At 41.6% G+C, this 18672-nt stretch overlaps 1 protein-coding gene across 1 annotated transcript in view; it reads right to left on the bottom strand.

Moving 5' to 3' along the window:
• The window catches only part of SDHB (succinate dehydrogenase complex iron sulfur subunit B), a 29710-nt gene extending 16454 nt beyond the window's left edge, over window positions 1-13256 (bottom strand). The window contains 3 exon segments of the mRNA XM_037828384.1: window positions 6205-6332; window positions 13184-13237; window positions 13239-13256. Of these exon segments, the coding sequence (XP_037684312.1) occupies window positions 6205-6332; window positions 13184-13237; window positions 13239-13256 (200 nt within the window).
• Between the last annotated feature and the right edge of the window lie 5416 nt (window positions 13257-18672).

Here is an 18672-nt window from a genome sequence, read left to right as displayed (position 1 = left end):
TCATTTAAACTGCTACACACAGGACTCAATACAACAGCATTTTGAACTACAAGAGACTAGATGTTCTCCTCGATTTTTCCAAACTCTTAAGAGTCTGAGTGCAGAAAGGCCACTTCTTTTCATAATTGAAATAATATACTTTTATTAAAGCATTCCAGGATTGTATGACTTTGCATATGCATAGATTGATGTTTTTAATTTTATTTTTAGTTATGGTAAAGTATACATAATATAAAAATAATTTTAATGATTTTAAGTGGACAAATCTTTTACATTAAGGACATTAACAATACAGTGTAACTTACACCACATTCATTCTCCAGACTATTTTCGTCATCCCCAACCAAAACTCACACCCATTCAGTAGTAACTCCCCTGACTCTGATCCTCTCCCCACCTCTAATAATCACTATTCTGTTATCTCTATGCATTTGTTTATTCTAAGTATTTCATGTAAGAGAAACCATACAATACTTGTCCTTTTGTGTCTGGCTTTATTTCACCCAACATGTCTTTAAGGTTTATCCATGTTGCAAATGTATCAGCACTTTATTTCTTCTTATAGTTGAAAGCTATTACATTCTGTGTATAGATGACATTTTGTTTATCCATTAATCTGTGTATGGACACTTAGGCTGCTTCTACCTTTTGGCTGTTGTGAATAATGCTGCGATGAATACTGGTGTACAAATACCTTTCTGAGTCCCTGCTTTCAATTGTTTTGGGTATATATCTAGGAGTAGAATTGCCGGGTCCTACGGAAACTCTGTTTAACTTTCTGTGGAACCACCAAACTGTTTTTCAAAGTGGCTACACCATTTTACATTTCCACCAACAATGTACAAGGGTTCCTATTTCTCTGCATCCTCGCCAAAACTTCTTTTCAGTTTTTTTTTTTAGTTCTACATTTCTTGATACAGTTCTTTTTTTAAAAGTTTTATTCACACACGATATAATCCATCAAAAGTGTACAACCAGTGGCTCTCAGCATAATCACAGTTGTGTTTTTAGCACCATAATCAATTTTAGAACATTTTCATAGCGCCAGGAAGAAAAACCCCATGCCTCTTACACACCGCTGTCAATGACACTTAGCATCGGTATGGCACCTTTGTTGCAACTGAAAGAACAATTAACTGGAAGAACATTAAAATATTACTATTAATTATAGTCCATTATTTGATTTAGGTGTATTTTTTCCCATATACCACTCTATAATGTATGTAAGAGTGACATATATTTGTTCTAGTTCATGGAAGAACATTCTTGTATTTGTACTATTAACCAGTTTCATACCCAACAGGGTTCACTGTGTTATACAGTCCCTTGTTTCATTCTCTAGCTTTCCTTTCAGTGACATACATGATCCTAAACTTCCCCCTTCAACCACAATCACACACGATTCAGCGAACTACACTCACAATAATGTGCTACCATCACCTCTATCCATTTCCCAACATTTACAGTCAACTTTATTTAAAAATTCTGCACAAATTAAGCATCAGTGGCCCATTCTCTACCCTCATTCTATCTTCTGGTAACCTGTATTCTAGATATTAACTCCATGAGTTTGCTTACTATATTTAGTTCATAGTAGTGAGATCACACCATATTTGTCCTTTTGTGTCTGGCTTATTTCACTCAACATAATGTCCTCAAAGTTCATCCATGTTGTCACATGCATCAGGTCTTCATTTTTACAGCTGATAATATATACTACATTTATTCATTCATTGGTTGATGCATACTTGGGTTACTGCCATCTTTTGGCAATTGTAAATAATGCAGTTATGAACACTGGTGTGCAAATGTCTGTTTGTGCCCTTGCTTTCAGTTCTACTGAGTATATACTTAGTGGGAGTGAGAGATCATATGGCAGTTCTGTACTTAACTTCCTGAGGAAGCACCAAATTGTCTTCCACAGTGGCTGTACCATTTTACATTCCCACCAGCAGTGAATAAGTATTCCTATTTCTCTACATCCTCTCAAACACTCATAGTTTTCTGTCTGTTTAATAGTGGCCATTCTAGTAGGTGTGAAATGATATCTCATTGTGGTTTTGAGTTGCTTTCCCCTAATAGCAAGTGATGTTGAGCATCTTTTCATGTGCTTTTTAGCCATTTGTATTTCCTTTTTGGGAAAATGTCTACTCATGTCTTTTGCTCCTTTTTAAATTGGGTTGTCTTTTTATTGTTGAGTTGTAGGATTTCTTTATATATTTTGGATATTTTGGATATTAAACCCTTATGGATGGAATATGTGGTTTTCAAATATTTTCTCCATTATAAAGGTTGTCATTTTACTTTATACATTTTACTTGTCATTTATTTGATGTCATTTTACATGATAAAGTCCCTTGAGGTACGAAAGTTTTAAATTTTGATGAAGTCCCATTTATTTTTTTTTTTGTTGCTTGTGCTTTGGGTGTAAAGTCTAAGAAACCATTGCCTAATACAAGACCCTGAAGATGCTCCCCTACATTTTCTTCTGGGAATTTTACAGTTCTGATTCTTATATTTAGGTCTTTGATTCATTTTGAGTTGATCTTTTCACATGGCGTGGGTAGGGATCCACCTTCATTTTTTTTTTTTTTTTTTTTTACAAATGGAGATCCAGTGTTCCCAACACCATTTGTAGAAGATATTCTTTCCCAACTGAGTGGTCTTTGCCCCTTTGCCAAAAGTCAGGTGACCATAAATACGAGGGCTCTCAATTCAATTCCATTGGTCTGTATGTCTGTCTTGTGCCAGTACCTTGCTGTTTTGATTACTATGGCTTTATAAGTTTTGAGACTGGGAAGTTTGAGTCCTTCAACTTTATTCTTTTCTTTCAAGGTGGCTTTGACTATTCGGTGCCCCTTACCCTTCCAAATAAATTTGATGATTGGCTTTTCCATTTCTGCAAAGAAGGCTGTTGGAATTTTGACTGGGACTGCATTAAATCTGTAAAATCACTTTAGGTAGAACTGATGTCTTCACAGTATTTAGTCTTCCAATCCATGAACGTGGAATGTCCTTTTATTTATTTAGGATGTCTCTGATTTATTTTAGCAATGTTTGTAGTTTTCTGGATACAAGTCCTTTATATCCTTGGTTGGATTTATTCCTAGATATTTGATTCTTTTAGTTGTTATTGTAAATGATTTTTTTTTCTTGATTTCATTGCTAGTGTATAGAAACACTACTGATTTTTGAATGTTGATCTTGTACCCTGCAACTCTGCCAAATTCATTTATTAGCTCTAAGAGCTTTGCTGTGGATTTTTCAGGATTTTTTTGTATACAGTTTCATTTCACTTGCAAATATGGAAATTTTTACTTCTTCCTTTCTAATCTGGATGCCTTTCATTTCTTTTTCTGGTCTGTGCTGGTTTCAATGCATTATGTCCCCCAGAAAAAGCCATATTCTTTGATGCAGTCTTGTGGGGCAGACGTTTTGGTGCTGATTAGATTTGCATGGAAATGTGCCCCACCCAACTGTAGGTGATAAATCTGATGAGACAGTTCCAAGGAGGCATGGCCCCATCCATTCAGGGCCATATAAATGAGCTGATGGGCAGACGGAACTCAGTGCAGCTGAGAGTGAACTTTTGAAGAGGAGCTACAGCCAAGAGAGACACTTGGAAGAAAGCACAGGAGCTGCAGACGAGAGACAGTTTGAAAACGGCTGTTGAAAGCAGACTCTGCTCTGGAGAAGCTGAGAGAGGACAAATATCCCAGGTGCAACTAAGTGTGACATTTTTGAGGAACTGCAGCCTAGAGAGGAACATCCAGAGAGAAAGCCATTTTGAAACCAGAACTTTGGAGCAGACTCCAGCCACGTGCCTTCCCAGCTAAAAGAGGTTTTCCAGACACCATTGGCCATCCTCCAGTGAAGGTACCTGATTGCTGATGTGTTACCTTGGACACTTTATGGCCTTAAGACTGTAACTGGGTAACCAAATAAACCCCCTTTTATAAAAGCCAATCCATCTCTGGTGTTTTGCATTCTGGCAGCATTAGCAAACTACAACATGGTCTAACTGCTCTGGCTAGAACTTCCAGTATGATGTTGAATAAAAGTGGTGACAGTGGGCACCTTGTTCCTGATTTTAGAGGGAAAAGCTTTCAGACTTTCACCATTGAGTATGATGTTAGCTGTGGGTTTTTCACAGAGCCCTTTATCATGTTAAGGAAGTTTCCTATTCCTAGTTTTCTAAGTGTGTGCTGGGAGGTTTTTGATTACTGATTCATTCTCTTTGCTTGTTATAAGTCTTTCGATATATTAGATAATTTGTATGTTTCTAGGATTTTGTCCATTTCATCTAGGTTTTCTAGTTTGTTGGCACAAAACTGTTCATGGCACCCTCTTGTCATCCTTTTTATTTCTGTAAGATCAGTAGCAATGTCCTCACTTTCACTCCTGATATTAGTCATTTGTATCTTTTCTTTCTTTTTTTTTTTTTTTTGGTCAGGTTGGCTAAAGGTTTGTCTTTATCTTTTCAAAATAAGAACTTTTGTTTTTTTCTCTATTTTCTATTTCATCTCTGCTCTAACCTTTATTATTTCCTTTCTTCTACAAACTTTAGGTTTAATTTGCTCTTCTAGTTCTAGTTTCTTTAGGTGTGATATTAGGATGTTGATTTGTAGGCATTTAGAGCTATAAATTTCCTTTTGAGTACTGCCTTCACTGCTTCCTGTAAGTTCTGGTAGGTTGTGTTTTCATTTTCATTCACCTCAAAATATTTCCTAATTTCCCTAGGGATTTCTTCTTTGACTCACTGATTGTTTAATACGTATATTTGTTTTTAACACTGCTGGCTCCTAGTGTGATAGTGGTCAATGACTCCCCCAACCTTGTCCCCAGATCTTTTTCATGTGCTTTCCATCAAATTTTTAAGTCTTTTTTTTCTTATATGTGAGCATCTACTTTAAGAGCTCAAACTGAGATCTCACAGATTAGCCATGATAAAATAGCTTCATTCTGGTTTGACTGCAGACTTCTGTCTGCCCATACTGTTATAAACTTTGTGTTAACCATCCTTCCAGGCTTCTGTCATGCTTAAATTTCCTAAGCATGCTTTTTATATCTTTATGTAAGTTGCTGACAAAATTGCTGGACAGGTCAAGGCTGAGGACAGACAATTAGAGACCACTCTCAAGGATACCCTGCAACGCAAATTCCACACTTGTTAGGAAAAAAGTATTACTGCTAAATACTGTGATGCTAAATTAGCAATATTATAAATAAAAAGGCTTTCTAAAGTACAGAAGCTATGAACACCACCAATTTACTTATCACAAGAAAAAGCTATAATGTCTCACAAATATTATGAAAACTTAGAATTATAGGTTGTGGTAGGAAGAATATCCCCTCGCCCCCGCAAGATGCCCATGTCCTAACCCCTTTAAGGTGTGAATATTATTACCTTACATGACAAAAGGGACTTTAAAGAAGTGATTCGGACTACAGACCCGGAGACAGGGAGATTATCCTAGTGGGTCCAACCTAATCACCAGTCCTAAAAAATGGAAGAGTGGTTCAGAGTGAAGTGATATGAAGAAGGATTCAACTGTTGTGGTTGGCTGTGAAGACCATGTACCAATGCAGCAGCCGCTAAAAGCTTGGAACAGCCTTCAGGTCACCGTTAGCAAGAAAATGGGGACCTAAATTCTACAAGATCAAGGAATGAATTCTGCCAACAACCTGCATGAGCAGAAAACAGATTCTCCCCTAGAGTCTCCAGAAAGGAACGCAGCCTGCTGACACACCTTGATTTTAGTCCCATGAGACCTACACCAGACTTCTGACCTACAGATGTGTAAAACAATAAATCGGAGTTGTTTTAAGCCACTCAGTTTGTGGTAATTTGTTACTGCAGCAATAAAAAATACATAGGTCCAGATATATAAAATGTACATCAAAACATTTAGCATTTTAAAATTGGTAATGTGCTAAATGATGTCAAAAACTATGTGTAAAGCCAGCTCTACCAGTATTCCGAGAAATATGTCATAATTTCATGCGGGGGAAGAAAAGGAATTTTACGAAGGTTATTTTTCTTCGTATTATTTATCCGAATCAGGTACCCAATTCATTCTTGTTTTAAAAATAGATACCAATGCTGATTTTTAACTCTTTCATGGCTGGGAAAAGTATGTTTCCTGAATCAGATCAGAGCTCACCTTCATTTGTCAAATGGCTGGCATTCCTAGAGATACTCACTTATTCAGATCAATTTCAAAAGTCTGCATGTGAGGTTTATCCCCAGCCTTGTCTGGATCCCATCGGTAGATGGCAAATTTCTTGATGCGGGGAGTTGTGGCTGCAGCTGTCTGGGCCCCACGGCAAGCCTGGAAGTTTAAAAAATTCACAGGAAGGAAAAAAAGTATTAAAAATGCAAGATAAAGCCTCTGTTTAGCTGACACTATGAACTACTATATGAGATACAAACCCACACAACACTGACAGACAGTCTTCTCAGGAAAGGCAGTCACCCAATATCCAACAAACAGCAAACACCTATCAGATGGCCAGACATGGTGCCAAAGCTCAAAATACAGCACTTAATAGACAAAAGTCTTTGCCCTTAAAGCACTTCCTTTGTAGTGAGCAAGAGAGAAATTAATTATTCACACAAAAAAGTGTAGAGTGATATTTATTGATGGGAAAGTACAGGGTGCCCTGGATGAATACAGCAGAGACTTAAAACTAATAGAGGAGGTCAGGGAAGGCCCTAGCAAATGTATTTAAACTGAGGCTTGATAAACAGGGATTAAGGGAAAGGGGAAAGGAGTATTTACAGGCTAAGGGACTAGTATGTGGAAAGGCCTGGAGTGGAGAGAACACAGTGCATCTGTGAGGGACTAAAAGAAGTCCAGTTTGAGGCAGGGTTGCTTAAGTAAGGATGAAGGAGTGGCAGAGGGAGGAAATAAAAAAGACTTGGAAGTTAAGTTAGAAGCTATTGAAAAATTATAATCAGGGGAGTGACATTATTTTTATTTTTGAAAAAGATCTCTTCAAGTTACAAAGGGAGAACAGTCAGACTAGAACTAGAGAAATCAGTTGAAAAACTACTGCAGATGTCAAAACAAGAGACAGGGGTGTTTTTAAGACTAGAGCAGGAAACAAGATAAATACCATATCTGAACATAAAAGAGTTGAGGGAACTAACAAATATCTGAGTACTGCTTTCTATGATGATTCTACCCATCACTGGAGCACTGACAGTCTCCGCCAGTGGGTTTCATATGGTGAGCCAGGGCATCCTGGAGGGCCATCAAGGGGGTTGCCGTGAGAAGACAGGCTAAGTGGGTGGCCTCGGTCTCCCCTCCCTCCTTCAACTGGAACAGCTTCCCCTCTAAGAATGTTTGTAAAAAAGAGTACTGTTGTTCAAAAGTTTTATATTTAAATTCATCCTCATTTTTAAAGCCACTTATTACTACTAGGCAATGCATCAAATGTTTTAATTACTGCACTGAATTTTCATTTTATAGAAGAGAAAAATGAGACTCGGAGACAAAGCAATGAACCCACTACTAAAGAGCTGGTGAGGAGAGGAGTCAGGATGGGAACCCAAGTCTGCCTGGCTCCAGAGCCCCCGGTCTGGTACTATCCTGCTTATTCATGAATATTCTCAGGTCTCTTCTTGGTGTTATCGTCTCTTTAATTAGGTCCTATAGTCCTTAGGGGCATGGAACAGGTTATACTTTACATCCCCCAGAATACCTTGTGGAGGCCTCTGCATACAGCAATTCAATCCATGGTTAAAAAAAAGAAGAGAACTGATTGTACACTTTGAAGGACTGTATGTTATGTGACTATATTTCAATAAAATTGCATTAAAAAAACACTAAGAATTGAAAACTTAAAAAAAAGACAGAAGAAAAGAGCAAATACTGAGCATTAGACTAACATAAAAATGTGGTTTACATTAAATGCATCTTAACTGAATAGTGCAACTTAGGTCACGCCATAAACAAAGCAAAAACACCCCTCTGTGTATGGCATTTACTTTTAATGATAAATCAGCAGCTAAACTTCCCTATTCCATAGTTCTTGAAGCCCTTTCCAGTTTAAGCAGATGAAACAAGGCAAGACTGTATCAAGACCTGTTGAGCTTCTACTAGGGGGACAGGATGGGAGAAACTTGTCAGTCTAAATAGCAAGTATAGGCTGAACACTCAAATGTATACAGAAAAATTTAGACTATATTCCAGGCCAGCTAATTCTCTTGAAACTGTTAAAGGTGGTAATAACACTGAAGGCTAATCACAAGAAATGCAATGGTATTTGTTACTCGCTGGTAAAAAGCATCCCAAACCAAGTAAAGCTGAAAAAATGTAAATACCGGTTATTAGTAGACTAAAGAAAATAAAAGCGAAGGTAAAGACGAAAACTGTGAATTATCTTGTCACCAAGCTGGCTAAACTTATTAACAAAAGGTAAGTCATTCCTATAAATGGGTATTTTTCACTAGGGACCCCATTTTGTAAAATGAATGTGGCTAATGCCACCTTGTGGTATCTAAGAGGCAGTGAAAAGAGGAAAGATTCCAGCAACCACCGCTTGCTTTAATAACCCCCCACTTTTTTTTTGTTAGTTTTATTGAGGTATAATTTACTACAATGAAATTCAAAAATTTTAAGTGTTTAATCTGATAGTGTTGACAAAGTTTTCTAACCACTATCACAATTATGACAATTACAACAACAGAACATTTCCATTCAAAAAGTTCTGCTGTGCCCCTATGAACTCAATCCCCTCTCTCTACCCCCCTCACCATCCCCTGTGTTTTCTATCACTACAGATTTACCTTTTATAAATTTCATGTAAATGAACTCATACAGAATGTAGTCTTGTGGCTAGCTTCTTTCACTCAGCATAATGCTGAGTTCATTTATGTTGTTGTGCATATCTATAGTTCATTTTTTTTAACTCTTTACTTTGAAATAATTGTAGATTCACATGCACTTGTAAGAAATAATACAGAGATCCCATGTACCCTTAAACCAGTTTCCTCCAATGGCTACGGCTTGCAAAACCACAGTACAATATCACAACCAGAATACTGACATCGATACAGTCGAGAGAGGGAAACATTTTCTGTGGATAAAATACAAAACAGACAAACATTCCAACCCTTGTGAAGCTTACAGTGACTGGGGGAGAGACACACATAGTATGTCAGGTGACAAAAAGTGTCATAAAGGGAAAAGAAGGAAGGGTCTCAGCAGTGGGTATACTACAATTCTGAATGGCGTGGCCAAGGAAGACTTCACTTAAGAAGTGCAAAGATCTGAAGGAAGTGGGGAAGCAAGCCATACAGGTGTCTACAGGAAGAGCAAATCATGCAGAGGGGACAATGAGTGCAAGGACTTTGAGGTGGGAGGGGTCTGAGGAACAAGATCAGAGCAGTGAGAATGGAGTGAGTGAAGGGGACAGAACAGGAGATGAAATCAGGAAGACAATGGGAGAGTAAGGAGTTGGCCTTTTACCCTAAGATGGGAAACCACATAATGACTGACTTAATGAGACTTAAGCTTTGAAAGGATCATTCTAGGTTACTGTTTTCACTGTAGAAGTACACAGACAAAAGCAAGGACCAGGTAAGAAGTAATTGTACCACTCAGCTAAGAAATGATGGTTTGAATCAGGTTGGTAGCTGCAGAGGTAGTTAGAAGTAGTCAGTGTTTAGAAACATTTTAAGATAGAGAGGATCTGCTCACAGAAGTGAAAGAATGAGTCAAGGAAGACTCCAATTTGTTTGCCCTGACCAACATGAACAATGAATGGAGTTGCCATCAACTGAGATCAGAGGAGAAAGTTGGTGTGTGGAGACTGGAGCAAGGGGGCAGGTGAGGTGGGGTGTCAGAATTTTGGTTTTGGGCAAGATGTGTATTAGACATTCGTGTGGAGATTTGTTGAATGTGACTGGGTGGCCATCTGATCCTGGAGATCTGGGGTACGGTCTGGGCTGGAGACACAAATTTGAGAGTTATTAGCATATACAGGTAAAGCCCAAGGGAATGAGTTTCAAAAGAGAAAAGGCCTAAGGACTGAGCCCCAATGTTTAGATGTTGAGGAGATGAGGGGGAGAGAGAGGGAGGCATGGGAAGGGGAGAGAGGGAGAGAGGGAGAGAGGGAGAGTGGGAGAGAGGGAGAGAGAGAGAGAGAGAGAGCGGAGAGAGAGAGAGAGAGAGAGAGATAGAGAGAAAGAGAGAGGGGGAAAAGGAAAATCTAGACACTAGAATGTCCTGGAATGACAGAAAAAAGTTTCTGAGGAGGGACTTGAACAATAACGAATGCTTTAGAGAGAAATTATGAGAACTGAGCATGGGATTTAACAAAACAAGAGCAATTTAGTGAATGATGAGGGTGAAAACCTGAATGGAATGGAATAGGGAGAGAGAAAATGGGAGATGAATTTTGGGAGTGTGAATTTAGACATCTCTTTAAAAACATTTGTTTAAAACTTAAAAAATCATGGTATAGACATCTCTGAGAAGTTTTCTTAGACGAGTAGAGAAATGGGATGGTAACTGGATATTACGGTTTCTTTTTTCAAGATGGGAGAAATTACAGCAAGCTTGTGTCTGATGATAAGACTCGAGGAAAGAAAAACTGATAATGGAGGGAGGGGGGAATTTACTAGACAGTTGTGCTTGAATAAGTGAGAAGAACGATGTGATCTAGTGCACAATGAATGGTTGGTCAGAGGAACAGAATCTAGTTCTCCCACTGTAATAGGAAGGAAAGAGAATTGGAGCAGGGGCAGGTAAGGTGGCAAAATTTTGAGTTTTTTTCCTTTCCCTTGTTGCTTGTCCAGAACTTTATACTATGAACCCAATAGAGGAGAGTCCTCCCAACATCTCTAAACTCATTCTACAAGTTAATGAGTATCCAGGGCAGAGAAGAAACACTTCTAAATATCTTGGATAAGTATAAACCTCAAAGTTTGTAATAAGGAAGGAAGCAGATAACACAACTGGACATCTCCTGACAAGTGAGGAGGATGAGAAGGGGAATTCTGGCTTATGCCGAAGGCATGTTGTTGTTTCTCTAGAGCAGCTCTTCTTAGGGAGCAGGGCTTACAGGCAGATATAGATTGGGAGAAAAGGGAGAGAAAGGTGAAGAATGGACAGGAGAAGGCAAGGGTATTCACAGGAAGATAAGCCTGGCTGAAAGAGAAAGTGCAAGGCTGTTTCTGAAATGTGAGTGGCATAAGTACCAATTAGAATTGAAGCGCTGGAGTATGGAGGACCTAAGTTCAAATCCAAGCTCTACCACTTACTGGCTGTGTTTGCTTCAGCAAAGACTTAATCGCTGATTCTATTTCCTCCTCTGAAAAGGCAATGGTTGGTATTAATATCTACTTCTTAAGATAAATGGAGGCTCAAGCTCCTAGAAAATAATTTCTGCTTTGCTTCAACACTGGTAACATCAACGTGCTTGTATTATTCTGATTGGCAGCTAGGTATCCTAAGCCCTGTCAGTGCCAGGAGTAAACAGATACACAAGAGTAAGCAGGTGGACTTCGCCCTGAGGAGTTCATAGTCAAGATGAAGAAATGAGGCAATACAAACAACAATTAATATACTTAAATTTAAAAATTTAAACACTTAAAAAGCAAATTGTGGCTCAGATTATATACATAAAAGGAATTCAGAAAAAAAATTTTAGTGTCCTAGTTCCTAGGAACCTGAATTACTACCCACAAGTAACACATCAACCTTAATATTGGAGAGATTGAGGTGGCTTTTTGTTGGGTATGAAACACATTGCTACAAAGTGGAGGATACTTCTAATTCTGTTGCCCTCAGGAAACTCTGAACTGGCCTTGCCTGGAATTATAATACTGATCTAAGAAACTAGATTTCTCCACACTTTATTCTTGGAAGAGGGGCCTGAGCTTTAGAACTCACTCTCATTAGGGAGGCTCGCATGAAGGCTTGCTCAGCAACTATAAAATGAACTAGTAAACAAGGTGTTCGAACATTAATGCTCAGAGGACATCAGCTTTAGGCTCTGGTAGGCAGTGCTCTTTCCCATCTCCTCTTTTCAGAAAGACTGATGAGAACAGTGATTGACTTACCCAAGCTCACACAGCATGTTGGAGAGAGCTAGGACTAGAGGGCTATGTTATGCATATGCCAAGAAGTTTGGTCCTGAATCTACCAATTATTTGTTGTGATATTTTGAGCAAGTAAAAAGTTTCTTTCTGGGGCCTCAGTTTTTGAATCTCTAAAAAGGAGGTAAGAATTCTAGCTTGCCTACCTTATAGGGGCTGCTGAGGAGCTAAGAGGAGGTGGTATACTTCAAAGGGTTTGTAAATCCTTAGTCCCCATGTATGCCATGTCACTTTCCCTCCCCTTCTAAATGGAGGAATGCAGATTAGAGTGTAGCTCCCAGACAAGACAAGGGATATGGGAAAACCTATCAATGCACACTGAATGATATAAGCAAGAACTGCGCCAAAACTCTGCATCTACGTGTTTCCATGCCAACATGGGAACGGTAATAATTATTATACCCGCTTTACAGACAGGGACACTGAGAGAATACCAGTGTAAACCGTGGGTGACTCTGCTCTAAGGAATCCAGTTTCTCTCCCGCAGTCCATTCACTGGGGGAGAAATTCGGATCCTCAGGATGCTAAGCGGATTTCCTTCCATTTCTCCCTTCCCCTGCCTTGTCCCCACAAGTAACCCATCTTTTCCTCTACCAATCCCAGTCCAGTCCTTCTTTAAAAAACCGAGTCCTACCTGGCACCCCGGAAGACAGTGACCTCGCTTCCCAGATCCCATCCCTCAGGCTCTCGATGGTCCCCTCTTCCACAGAGGTGAAAGAACTGAAGGCATGAAAAGTGCTTGGAACCCAAATGTTTGGGTTCAAAGTCTGGATCCAGTAGTCCAATCACTACGGCATTTGACCTTGGGCAATTAAAGTTCCCTCTAGGGACTTTTTTTCTTAATCTCTAAAAAGCCGTTTTCGCATCACCAGCTCACAGGCTGCTTGCTGCAAGGTTCTGAAACCTAAAGGAAGGCATGCTCCAAGTCAAAACCGAATCACTGCGCAGATGTGAGGGATTCCTACCCTCCCAGAGGACTCGCCCCGTACTCAGCTCTCCTCGCGGCTCCTTCAGCTCCAGGGGAGTCTCCATGACCTTCATGCTTTCCCTCTTCCCCAGAGCCTTGGGGCTCACCTGCAGGCAGGCTCCGCCAAGGGTGGATACCGGGAACCGGCGCCTCAAGGAGACTTGCGATCACCGCCGCCATCTTGGTTTCTGACGTAGAGCCCCACCCTTTAACCCTGAGGGTCCGCTCTCCGCTCCCTCCCCCGCGTCCCGTTCGAACACCGCAGCGCCGAGCCAACATCCATCATGGACCCTGCCTAGCCGCCTAGGAAACCACTGAGTAGAAGGCGACTTCCGGTTTCCTCCCAGTTGGAGGCGGTAAAGCGGAGAAAGCCAAGCGAGCGTGCGCAGGTTGCGGACGACACCAGCGCAATGCTCATTTGGACGCCTGTCCCTCGTGTTACTAAGGTGACCTTTTCCCGGGAAGGGGGAAGAATCTGAGAGGGAAGGATGGTCCGAAGGGGGCGGGGACTAAGGAATGGGGCGGAGCAGACCTAGAGGGGGCGGAGCCATCCAAACCAACTCTTGTCTTGATTTATTTTTCTTCCTTTGTTAGAGACGTTATGGATTTACAGAGCAATCATGCGTAAAACCCAGGATCTCCATTTATCACCCCACCACCAACACCTTGCATTGGTGTGGGACATTTGTTACAATAGATGATTAATGTAAAAATATAAAAATAGCACCTTTTTATAATTGTACTATTAATTAAAGTCCATGGTTTAAATTAGGGTCATTGTGTAGTGTGGTTCCATGGATTTTAAAATTTTTATTCTGTTACCATATATACAGTCTAACATTTCCCCTTTTAATCATATTCAGATATATATATTTCGGTGCTGTTAATTATGTTCACCATGTGCTACTGTCACCACCATCCATTACCAAAACATTTCCATTAACCCCTGTTTTCTGGAAACTTGTCATATCACTCATCTCTGTTGCTCAGTGGTTGGACAGACATTTCTGTCTGACAGTGCAGTTTGCCGAGGACAGTCTAGGTTTTAGCACTGAGGGTCCTGCGTCCCAAGAAGCCTCTCAGTCCAGGGCAAATTGGGATGGCTGGTGAATGAACTGAGGTGATTTAAAAGATGACTGGCAAAAGTGTCACTCATTCATTCATTCATTCATTCAAAAATATGTATGGAGCACTTACTATGTGTCAGGTGCCAGGCACCAGGAGTGCAAGGCAGGTGCAGACAACACAGCCTTCACTAAGTTTACCCTCTAATGGTGGAGATGAGCAGGTAGCCAGACAATTACAATTCAGTGAGATTTGTTATATAAAATAGGGGTGAGCATGGAGATGGGCACCCAGCCATTGGTGGCTTCGTTAGAAACCATTTCCTAATGGCTATCTCCAGATTCTGAAATGCTGATCACTTTGTGCATAACCTGGTCAGTCTCTGGAATTTTGGGTAACTGTGTGACACCTGAAACTCAGAGCTAGAGCTTGGCAGCTATGAATTTCAGTATTAGCGTATACAGTAATTGTTAAAAAAAGAGTCCAGACTTCAATTAGAGATATGAATGAAGCAGATCTGGCTAGGACTAAGGCAAATCAGACCAAAGGGTAAAAGACTATTTTAACTGTGTTTTAAAACTTTAACTTCTGTGTGAGACCATGGGAAGAGTTGTTTATTCGGTACAGGATCTATATCTTCCATACCACAGTAAATAATTTAACTTGTACGGTCAGTTTATTCAAACACCATAATTACATGGAACTTTGAATAGGGAGTGAGTTCTGGTAGGTTTGTAGAGGTTAGTGTGAATAGTGCTACAGTCCCAAAGTATTTGAGCAGAGAATAAAAATATATTTGCAGGCCCCCCTGAGGAGCTGGGGAAAAAATGCAGACATGTGGGACATCTTCTTTTGTATTATTGCTGATATTCTCACAAACATTGAGGACTGACAATTTGGTATGCCGAGCCCTCGATCTTGGGGCTTGCCCTTATGAGGCTTGTTACTGCAAAGGAGAGGCTAAGCCTACTTATAATTGTCCCTAAGAGTCTCCCCCCAGAGAACCTCTTTGTTGCTCAGATGTGGCCCTCTCTCTCTAGCTGAGCCAACTCTGCAAATAAACTCACTGCCTGGCCCCCTACATGGGACCTGACACCCAGGGTGTAAATCTCCCTGGCAATGTAGGGTGTGACTCCCATAGATGAGCCCGGACCCGGCGTCGTGGGCTTGAGAAAATCTTCTTGACCAAAATGGGGAAGCAAAATGAAACAAAATAAAGTTTCAGTAGCTGAGAGATTTCAAATGGAGTTGAGAGGTCACTCTGGAGGGCATTCTTATGCACCATATAGATATTCCTTTTTAGGTTTTAGTGTATTGGAATAGCTGGAAGGAAATACCTGAAACTGTCAAACCACAACCCAGTAGCCGTGATACTTGAAGATGGTTGTTTAACTATGTAGCTTACATGGTGTGGCGGTGTGATTGTGAAAACCTTGTGGCTCACACTCCCTTTATCCAGTATATGGATAGATCAGTAGAAAAATGGGGACAAAAGCTAAATGAAAAATAGGGTGGGATTGGGGGATGATTTGGGTGTTCTTTTTTACTTTTATTTTTTATTCTTTTTAGTGTAAGGAAAATGTTCCAAAATTTATTGCAGTGATGAATGCACAACTATATGATGGTACTGTGAACAGTTGATTGTACCCTGTGGATGATTGCCTGGTATGTGAGTATATCTCAATAAAACTGAATTTAAAAAAAAGAAACCATTTCTTGAACACTAACCATGTGCTGACACTATGATCCTTCGTCTCATTTCATCCCCACAACAGTCCTGTCAGAGAGTTCTTTACTTTTTTAGTCTCCATTTTAATTATCTCAGCTGCTTTTTCCAGAAGCTTTGATGGGTCACCCCAGAGCCTGCCTCACTTTGGGGACTTAAATACCTTGGGCCGGGCGGCCTCAGTCCTCCAAGTCACTGGGGCTCTTTAGTCACCTCCGGTGTTTATTATGTGGGTAGTTAGCTTTGTGTTTCCCAGGAGTGACGTGTTCCCCTCTCTGCCAGCTTGTCGTTGACATATGCAGGGCACCTTTTTATAGACTTCAGTTTCCACACTCACAGCTCCTCTGGATGCTACTGGAGAAATTAAGAAGACCAGATGAATTGGTTGGATGGTGCTAAGTTCTGGAGTCCTCGACTGGGACCTGGCTCCGTTGCTGGAGTGGCCTCAGTAACGGAAGCATGTAGTGAGGCCAAAGAAACAGCCTGGGCCCTGGGTCTCACCTTAATTCTTCCTTGCACAGCCATGGGACCTTGCTTAAGGTCCCCGTCTCCAGCTGATGGTTTCCTTGTCTGTATCATCGGGGTATTGGGCCAGCTGATTTAAGATTCTGTGATTCACAAGTGTGCCTTGGGGGTAACTGGTGACAAGATTGAGGTCACCTTAACTTCTCACCCGGGCTGATCCAGGACTGGAATACAAGTCCCCCAAGTCTGCCTCAGAGGACCTCTTGGGCCACCCCAAATCAGCTGACATGGTGGGGAGATTGCCATTCTCCCTCTAATTCCTTCTTCTGAGATGAAGGACAAGTGTCTTCTCCCTCCAAGGGACATATTTCTAGAAAACTGGTCCTTTGGGCATTTTCAAGCTTCTCTTGTCCCAAAGGCAGATGCCACTCTGGGTAAGTGGCCACCCTTTTACTTTGCCCAGGTCACCTTGGAAAAAGCAGTCTGAGGCCAGTGGGAGTGAGACCTTGATTTATGGAGGGCCCTGGGTGCCAATGGGCGCATGGCCCCTGCGGGCACATCATTCCTGGGCTTCGTGGGGATTTGGAGAGCTCAAATTTATGGAGGAATAAATTCTCGGGTGGCTGCACCTCCGCCCTGAACTTTGGGAATCCAGAAAGGCACAGCTGCAGGGTAGATTTTCAAGGCCTGCTCCTGACATATCTTCCCAAGGTGTCCTTGTGATAAGACCCGAGGTTTTGTTTCTTTTTATCTGTCTAGAGAGTGAAGTATTGCTTTTCATCAGACAGTCCGCTGGATACTTTATGCTTACGTGGAGCCTCATAGCTGTGTTTACATAAGACAGTGTCATTTAGTCCTCATGACAACCCTTCTCAGTTGGAATAACTCCCTGCTTTTTACAGACTCGCTTGGTCTTTGTATAATGGGAAAACTGGACAATCCCAAGTGGGAATCTTACCGGAGGAGCTCTTTCCTCTCCAAGCAGTTGGAATCCAGTCTGGAATTAAAAAATGAAAGCTCCAAAGCATTGTGTTCTATGAAGTGTCATTTGTACAATCGACTCTATTTCTAGGATCTTGTGATTTAGGGCAACCTGGCTGACTTCACCTCAGCCAGAAGGCTAAGGATGGTTGGATTAAAGGAGAAACATTGGGTGATTTTATTGCCTGAGAGACTGAGGTTTATTTGCCTCTGAGAAAAACCCACCTCACTCCAATTTGATCCCTGTGGTGGGACTCTAGGGCTTTCTCATCCAAACTTCAGGATTTAATTTACCTTCAACCAATAGGCCATGACGCCCCTCCAGCTCTCTGGCTGACCTTCTCCTTTTGTCCAGCTGTTTCCTGGGCCTCTCCATCTGGGTGTCCCAGTGGTCCCTAAAACTCAGCCTGTCCCAACTGTGCACATCACCTGGGAGTTTCCAGCTTCTCACAGGCGCCACTGCCCACCCGATCTACAAGGTGTAAACCTGGTGTCCTCTGTGACTCTTCTCTCCCCTGCACTCTTCATGCCCCCCACCATGTCCAACCAACCAGCAACTCCTACTGTAGGCTTCAAGGCCCTCCGGGGCTGGCCCACGCCCCTGGCCCCTCCAGCTTCCAGTCTCTCCCACTCCCCGTGACAAACGCCACCCCAGGACCCACCTGTTCCTCACCTGCTCACCTCTGCTCACACAGTGACTTGGGCCCGGAGTGCCCTTTCCTCCTTTTACACGAGGCCAATTCGTCATCATTGAAGATTCAGCTCTGGCTCCCTCCTCCCTTAGGAAATCAGTCCCACACACTCCCTCCATGAACATGACCGTGACACTTGGTTTAACAATTGCCCTCTTGTGTCTCTCTCTCCAGGCTGTGGGCATGGGGAGGGCATGGCCCATTTGATGCATTTTCTTTTCTTTAAAGAATGTATTGCTATCTACAAGTTTATTTTAAATGCTTTATGAAGCTGTTCCTTGTCTGAGACCTCACCACAGAGTCTTGACAACCCCTGTTTGTTTCCCTGTGTTTATGAGCATTAAAGAAATTTTAGAACACTCCAAGGCAGTTGGGTACCTTTTCAGGAATCAGAGAGGAAGGGAGGAGAGAGCCTGGGGTGCAGGGATGGAGGAGAAAGGGGTCAGAGGTGGTCACAGGCCAGGCTGTCAGCTGGTCAAGCCTGTGACTTACGAGGGGTGGGAGGAGGGGGAAACAGAGGCCGGGGCTGAATCATAGCAGAGGACAGAGCCTCCTTCTCTCCCTTCAGCTGCAAGATCAGCGCACGCAGGCCTGCCCCCACTGTGGGATTTGCTAACATCTGGGATCCTCCAAGGACACCCCAGCTTTCTGCCTGGGGTATTTTCCT

Source organism: Choloepus didactylus, chromosome 2, assembly GCF_015220235.1.
Source record: "Choloepus didactylus isolate mChoDid1 chromosome 2, mChoDid1.pri, whole genome shotgun sequence".
Lineage (NCBI taxonomy): Eukaryota > Metazoa > Chordata > Mammalia > Pilosa > Megalonychidae > Choloepus > Choloepus didactylus.
The sequence above is the reverse complement of the archived record's forward strand: the minus strand, read 5'-3'. Positions and strand labels throughout refer to the sequence as shown.